Consider the following 7,844-nt stretch of genomic DNA (forward strand, 5'->3'; position numbering starts at 1 on the left):
GACATTTTTTCAGTCTTCTTTTTCAACATATCTCCCCGCCAGCATCACCACCAGCACTCTCTTTTCACTCTCTCCTGAGAACGAAAACAAAAACAAAAACAAAAATTGCTCTCTTTCTTCTCTCCTCTCTTTTCCCATGAAGGGGAGGGCCCCCTTCGCCTGAACAGAGAGATGGATGAGTGATGGTAGTGGGAAGAGGCAGAAGAGAAAAGAATTCTGAAGATGTCAGAGAGGGATGGATCTTTGGAGGAAAAACATGATCTTTACACCTTAAATTTTGTATCCGAGAAAATTTTCTTGTTTTGCTCCACAACCACAAAAAAAATGACCACCATAGTGCGGTTTTGGGTTTTGAAAGTAAAGGAGTTCCTAAAATTGCGCTTTCCTCTGAGGAATGAAATCCTAATTCAATTTGCCAAACTAATTCTGTCATTAGTATTGGTTAAATTAAAAACTATATAACACTTGAACACATTTTTTTTCAAGTTTAAAATTCAATCGATGTCAAGATTGACTTGAGCCAAATTTTAGAATGTTTGTTTTTGTCCGAGTGGTTTGAATGGTTGATTTAGGTTAATGTTGGATCCATTCAATTCAGACAATACAAATTTAGACAAGTACATATGACATATTAACATGGCCAAAAAAGTATATGTTATTAAGCTCGTGAACATCCAACTCAAAATGAATCTGACATCAAATTATCGTAGATACATAATCTTCTTGCTGATATAGTTTTTATATTGATGAGAAATGAAGTGGAGAGGTTTTAACCGAACCAGGTGAGTGGACAGTTAGTATATAGACATTGTGGGACTACATGAAGCTCATGGCATTGAAATCCTATATCTAATGTGGATTGGAAAAGAAAGCACCAAGCTAGCTCCATCGATTTCTTACTCTTCCGGTCCTGTATAGTTCAAGTGGAAATTAACTTCCAGTAACTTGGTATAATTTAGAAACATGTAGTTTCGTTCAACGTCTTTCTTAATTCATACCAGATAGCTTCTCCTGCAACGACGATGCACTTGAATGGCTTTCGTATCCAGATGGTATTAGCAGAGGATCACTCATCACTTCCTGCATAAATTGTCAGATGCCTTTAAATATATGGTATCGATACGGGTGTCAGTATCCGAAATAAATACGTGTTAAATACTAAGGCAACTTTACTACGTATAATGCTAGATTGTGTATTTTGAGTAGTACAAAGTGTCTGACAAAAGTATTTTGATTACCCCGCATACTGTATCCGACACGGCAAAAAATACTAGTATAAGTGCTCATATCATATATGTATTTATTTAGTAGTTAATTAGGTTATACATTCGCTACTTACCTGGTGATTGGAGATATAGCTGTTGCTTGGCGAGGGGTTTGTACTTCCGCTCGCCATGATTGGCATACTTTCTTCAGCAAGTAATCTCAATCTATTGAGCTCTGGTAAGACAACTTTGCCAAGATCAGGTCGATCTTTTCTCCGTAACTCAGCACACTTTAGTGCAAGGTTAGCAAAACATAAAGCTTCTTCAATAGGCCAATCAGTAACAGCAGGGTCAAGGATCTCAGAGAATGTCCCATTTTCAATAGCTTGCTCAACTCGATGTGTCAAACCCATTGGTGGTTTAGCCGTTATGATTTGTAGAAGCATAATTCCAAGTGAGTATATATCTGATTTAATGCCAAGCATTCCAGTTTGTTGATATTCCGGGTCAATGTAGCAGAAAGTTCCGGCAGTTGATGTTAAGCGATACTGAGTAATGTTGTTAGCAGCAGTAGCAGGGACGAGTCTAGCAAGACCAACATCACCAATCTTACTAACATAGTTTCGATCAAGTAAGATGTTTCCAGGTTTAAGGTCTCGGTGCACTAATGGTTCTGGTTTAGACTGATGTAAAAAAAGCAAACCAGTACAAATATCTGCAGAAATTCGAAATCTTAGTTGCCAAGAGAGAACTGGTTTATTTTCTCTCCTGAAGAGACAATCGTCTAAACTTCCGTTTGCCATGTATTCATAAACTAAACAACCGTATTCTGGGCAAGCTCCAAGGAGGAGAACCATGTTAGGATGTCGCATGCAGCTTAGCACTTCAACCTGCATTTTCGTTACCAAAGTAGAGTAAATATGTGAAAGAAATTACTTAGTATTGCCTCTGATTCTAAACACTTCGAGGCGACTAAGTACACGAGGTTCTCACTAGAAAGTGTTTTGTGAGATTATTGTGATAGTCATATATAGCTTACGAAAGCTTCCAGAGCCAGACTTTAGGTAAGAGCTCATGCTTAGTAAGTCTCGAGGCCTTTTTGAGTGGGCTTGTGGTCGTGGAGCCTTCACAAGGAAAAATTACGCATTGGTCCAGGGTTTGGATGGCAAAAGGAGGGAGACCATAGAGAAGAGCTAGCGCCTAGGGTCATCATTTTAATGATTATGTTGTAGCATGAGCTTATAAATTTTCCTACTTTTATGAAAAATTTCACCCATATTTCCGGCATGACTCCTAAACTAATATTCTCGATTTTATAGTTTTGACATGCTTCAAATATAGACTAGCCACTCCCATACCTCCTGCTGAAACTGTGATCTTCCTTGAGCGGCATCTGGTCGTAGAACTTTAATGGCAACTTGTGTATGATCGAGGATACCTTTAAAAACCGGACCATAACCTCCTTCGCCAATCTTCCGGGATACATTAAAAAACTCTGTTGCCACTTCAATCTCCTCAATTGAGTACTTTCTATACCTTAGATCAGATTTAGCTAAACTTTCATACATACTATTCACGTCCGATTCTTTCAAGGCTTTTATCTCTGCATTAACTCTTTTTTGAGCTTCAAGTTCTGCAATTCTTTTTGAAGCCTCTGCTGCTTCAGTTGCTGCTCTATAATTTGCTTTCTCCTTCTCCGCATTAGCTAAAGCTGCTTCTTGAGCTAACCGGGTCTCCTCTATTCTTCTTTCTTCTTCTAATTTCCATTTCTGGAGATCTCTTGCCTGAGCAAATAAACACCTCGAGTTGATATTGGTTCAATTCAATAACATCAAAAATGAAAAGTCAATACCTTCAAAATGGGTTGTATAAAGTAAAGTACCTTCTGATTGGCAGTGAGTGCTTCTTTGCAAGCTGTGCTGTACATATCCATAGTTTGTTTTAACTCCAACTTTAGTCTCCTCACTTCAGTTTCGACATCGTCCTGTAAGTTTCAACATAATAGTTGAAATTATCATTAAAAGAAAATATTCTCGTCCAGCTTCATATAAGACTATAAGAGGAGTCACTATCAAGATTTTCCGAGGCCTTATAATTTTCGTTTTTCTGAATGATAATGATTCCCAACCATATAGATTATCGATATGAGTTGTGTATGAGTTCATGCTTTATGCATGTATCTTCTCTTTAGGACAGTTTCGCTCTTACCATGTTTTGTGAACATGAACTTCCGCTTTCCTGAGAAGCCCACGAGTACTCAGCCGACTTGCGTGCTGAGTTATGCGACTCAGAGCTACGATGACTTGGTGCGTCCGAGCTGGTTGAAAACCGTGGCGTACGATCAGAATCGTAGAATGAAGGAAACATTCTATCAATGCTTGGTCTACCAGAGCTGACAAACGATATATCGGTCTCTGGCATTGGAAACTCGCCATACACTTGTCTGTTCGAACCTACCCCTCTCAAGAAAGGAGACCTGTTCCAAATTCAAGGCACCTCAGTTTTGTCTCCAATATTAGAAAGTCCATTTTCTTGCTGTCTGTATCTGACACGTCTGAAACTGAATCGTCTGAATCAAATGGATCCAACATCCCGAATCAGCCATTCAAACGAGTCAGACATTACGAAACAGACAAAAAACACTAAGAAATCTGAATAGAGTCAATTCAAACATCGAGTCAGATTTCAGATCTGACTTAGAAAAAAACAGTCACTACCTTAGTCCATAATGACTTACTTGATTGATTCCAAGTCTTCGAGCGAGCGACGAGACTCAGCTAGTGACTTCTCTGGCATTGGAAGTATCAAACAGTAGGTTTAGAATGAATATATATAGCATAGGGGAAACAATATCAAGTGAGAGTCCTTTATAAGAAAATATTATGAGTGCAGAATTAACCTCTTGTACTTCTATCTCGGTATGATCTGATTTCATCTTGATCAGATTTTTGGTTGGCTTGATTAATTATTTCCTTTCGGATATGAGACAAGGCAGGAGCTGCCCGTGAAGCAGATCGTATTGACGAAATCCTCCCTTTTGAAATGATATACACAGTGCAGAAATCTGGTGCTGCTTTTGATATACTGGATGATACGTCTACGCTTCTAAATGTTCTGCTTAGAATGGTAAGAAAAAATTAGACAAAACTAGCATTGGTAATTTAATTTTCTTTCTGTTTTAGCATGATTCTTCAATATATTAAATTACTCCGAAATAATCGTCTTCGTTTTAAGAGGGGTTCATTTTCAGGGGTGAAACGTTTCGTTCCACAATGTAAGTACCTTTTTATTCATCGAAATAATGTACGAGTTTTGTCATAATTTTGTATTAATATACTAATGGTGCCTTAACTTTACCCCATAAGAACCTCAAGATTTCAATGAAATTCATGATAAAATGTGAAAATTTGCATCGTAAATGCAGGACGGTTTAAGGGAGTATTATGTACCTGAGGAAGGGATTTTTCGTCGAACAACCAACCACCAAATTTTCAATTGCAGAATGAGAAACAAACTCTGTTATTGCTTTTGCAATATCTGAGGCTTCAAGAGTGATATCTTGGCATTGTACCTAAGATAACAAGTTTACATCCAAACTTAGAACTATTTTTCTCTTAAAATAGAGGAATAAGAAGAGTAAAGTTGAATACCCACATCTTTTCGTGAACAATAACAACGAAACGGAAGGAACAGATCTTTTGTGCGACTATCGAACTGTTTTTTGTACATAACCACTGCATCATTCTCATCGGCGACAGAGGATCGTTTTCCAACTGCATTCACACAAGAATATACAAATGACTTGATTGCTATTTACCCATATTATTTTAAACTTTATGCATGTATCATTTTTTTTTGTTGAACTGTTTATGCATGTATCATTACTCATAATATTTTAACAACTTCTAGTAAATAGAAAAAGATATTTAATTTTTTTTGAGAAAGTGATTTTTAATTAGTAAGGGCATTTTGGGAACAAAATATAACAAATGACTTGATTGCTATTTACCCATATTATTTTAAACTTTATGCATGTATCATTTCTTTTTGTTGAACTGTTTATGCATGTATCATTACTCATAATATTTTAACAACTTCTAGTAAATAGAAAAAGATATTTAATTTTTTTTTTTTTGCTATTATGAATAATTTTTTATCCAATCAACCATTTTATATATAATATAATATACAAGAGTTGAAAATAGGTTACCGGAAATAATAAAGTGAAAAAGCACAATGCAATTTGAAAGTCCATAGAAAAAGTGAATACTTTCAAGGAATGGCATATGAAAATTATGATCCATTACGAAATAAATAAAAAGTATTGTTGTAACAGTTCACAATACATTACAAACAAAAAAACACAATATTATCTATACAACAATGTGAAATGTAAAATGTTTGCAAACAAATATCACATGAAAGTTCACAAACCGTTATGAACAAAAATTTTTTAACAATACAAAACAATCAATAAATTAGAATTTTGAAATTTTTGTAAAAAGTAGCTTCATGCAGTTCATAAGACATCATGAAAGAAAAAAATAAATAAGAAATTACAAATCATACGAGTTTTTAAGGGGAAAAAGTGACATGATGACTAATCCATAACAATAAAGGGAAGTAACATGTTTCTTAAAAGAAAAACGTCTACATGATGGTCCAAAGTGACAGATGAACGAAAGCTTTTGGAGAGGGGTAGAATTGTACGTTCGTACAGTCGATTGCTTCATTAATGAGATAATATGAGTTCAATTTGGCATTTATCTTTCTAAGTAGTAAACCTGCCAATTTATTATACTTGATTGATTTTGTATTTTTTTTACAGATTATTTTTATTTGTTCCTCATTCGGTCATTCCCCTTTTAACTGCATTGGAGCAATTTAGTTTTAGTTTTAAATACATTGTCTTCCTACGTCACAGGATGAGTTTCAAAAAGATTATATATAATTTACAAAAATATTATTTTTCAATTAAGATTCACTTCATTTTTTTTTTTACCTTTTCTTGCTTTCACAAACGGCTATTTTGCAAAATTCTAAATTGTATTTTTGTAACAAATGTTTGAAGTTTTCTTTTTCTGCAAACTTTTACGTAGCATAAGTCTATTATTCGCAGTCAACAATTTGAACAAATCAGAAACGACAAAAAGAAGAAAAAACTGAATATACAAATCTCATTTGAATCCAACATGTAATGAAAAAGTTAAATAATTTAAAATAAAACAAATAAATATAAGAGTTAGTTCAATAAATTAACTTATGCACACTATTTGATTTATTTTTTACATTTTGAAATATCCGTCACTTTTCTTTTATTTTGATCAATGTTTCGACTCATTAGTATAGATCCGTTCACTCATTTAAGGACTCCAAAATTCTATAGTTTTAGTAGCGAATGGTAGATTTATTATTCAAAAAAAATATATACGTTGTTGTTCAAACTGCAAACTGTTATAATAGCAACTTTTTCTTTATCGTTATTAAATTCTTTTATAAAGTGAGAAGAGTCTGTCATGAAAATATTCTTTTAACTTTTATACTATTTCATTTTCGATATGTTTGTTGCCGCTAAAATTGCTGCAATAATCTTTTCTCGAGCGTATTTTGATATGGTCGGGGTAAAACTCGAGTGCCGTACACGAATATAATTTCTTTTTTGATATGGCTAGTTTCTTTCTAGATGTATTTAAGATGAAGAAATGGAGAGAGAGAGAGAGATATAATATACCAGTGGAAGAAGTTGGCCTTGTATTGACATGAAGTAGGAAAACACTTTGGCCTTTGGTGAGAAGATTATCAACAGCCCATCTCAATGCATTTTGGCTTCCTTTGTCTTTGTCCACAGCCACTGCGACCGACCCATTCCCTTCTTCTTTCCTCTCATAACTATGCCCTCCTCCCTTTGCCATCCACATTCTAACTCTCTCTTTCTTTCTATCTCTCAAGATTCAAACAACCACCACACACAAACCTCTCTCCTCTCTTTCTCTCTCTCCAATTAAACAAGGTCCCACAAACAAGTAGATCCACCTCTCTCTCTCTATATCTAAATTAAACTCTTAATTTCTATAAGAAAACCACACAAATTAACAACATTTCTCTCTCTTCCTCATGTTTCTTTTGTTTTAAAAGGCAGGAATCCTCACTCCATCATTTTAGGAAGTGTTAAGGGTTTGACCATTGACAATGTCGAAATTCCACTGTTCGTACACGGTACACCCACTCACCTTTCTATTCTGACCTAATAAACTCATCATCAACTCAACCGTTTAAATTTAAACCAATCATATTTTTGGGGTCTGGAAAACGTGCTTATTATCTCTTACGGACAATGCTCAAACCTACGGGTGGGAATTGGGCGGGTACGGATGTCCATGGGCACTTGAAGCATCGGGTCGGGTGGGTCGGACACGAAATTTCAATAGTTATTAGGGTAAGCGGGTTAATCAGACGCGCGTCAATCTGGACGGTCAGCGTTCATCGCGCGGGTTTACGCGCGATCCAACAGATGGCGTTCTTTCCGCGTTCGGGATAGATCCGGGCTAGCATCTAACGGTAGCTGCCTTCATCTGCGGGCATCTCGCGGGCACGCGTAACCGGATCTGACGGCCAGCGTTCCGTCCGCGTTTTCAAGCG

The 7,844-nt window shown here is 35.9% G+C and overlaps 1 protein-coding gene across 1 annotated transcript; it reads right to left on the bottom strand.

Annotated features, from left to right (window-relative positions):
• Positions 1-637: 637 nt before the first annotated feature.
• Positions 638-7,496, bottom strand: LOC147531767 (U-box domain-containing protein 52-like). Its single transcript, XM_086645526.1, has 11 exons — positions 6,937-7,496; positions 4,860-4,978; positions 4,655-4,776; positions 4,105-4,319; positions 3,943-3,994; positions 3,414-3,681; positions 3,088-3,189; positions 2,564-2,989; positions 1,340-2,095; positions 999-1,080; positions 638-910 (listed from the first exon to the last, which is right to left on the bottom strand). Exons 1-11 carry the CDS (start codon positions 7,121-7,123, stop codon positions 897-899), a joined length of 2,343 nt encoding a protein of 780 aa, XP_086501652.1. The 5' UTR covers positions 7,124-7,496; the 3' UTR covers positions 638-896.
• Between the last annotated feature and the right edge of the window lie 348 nt (positions 7,497-7,844).

The sequence above is a fragment of the Eschscholzia californica genome, unplaced genomic scaffold, assembly GCF_041429995.1.
Source record: "Eschscholzia californica isolate CP2 unplaced genomic scaffold, dmEscCali1.0.p SCAF_6, whole genome shotgun sequence".
Classification (NCBI taxonomy): Eukaryota; Viridiplantae; Streptophyta; class Magnoliopsida; order Ranunculales; family Papaveraceae; genus Eschscholzia; species Eschscholzia californica.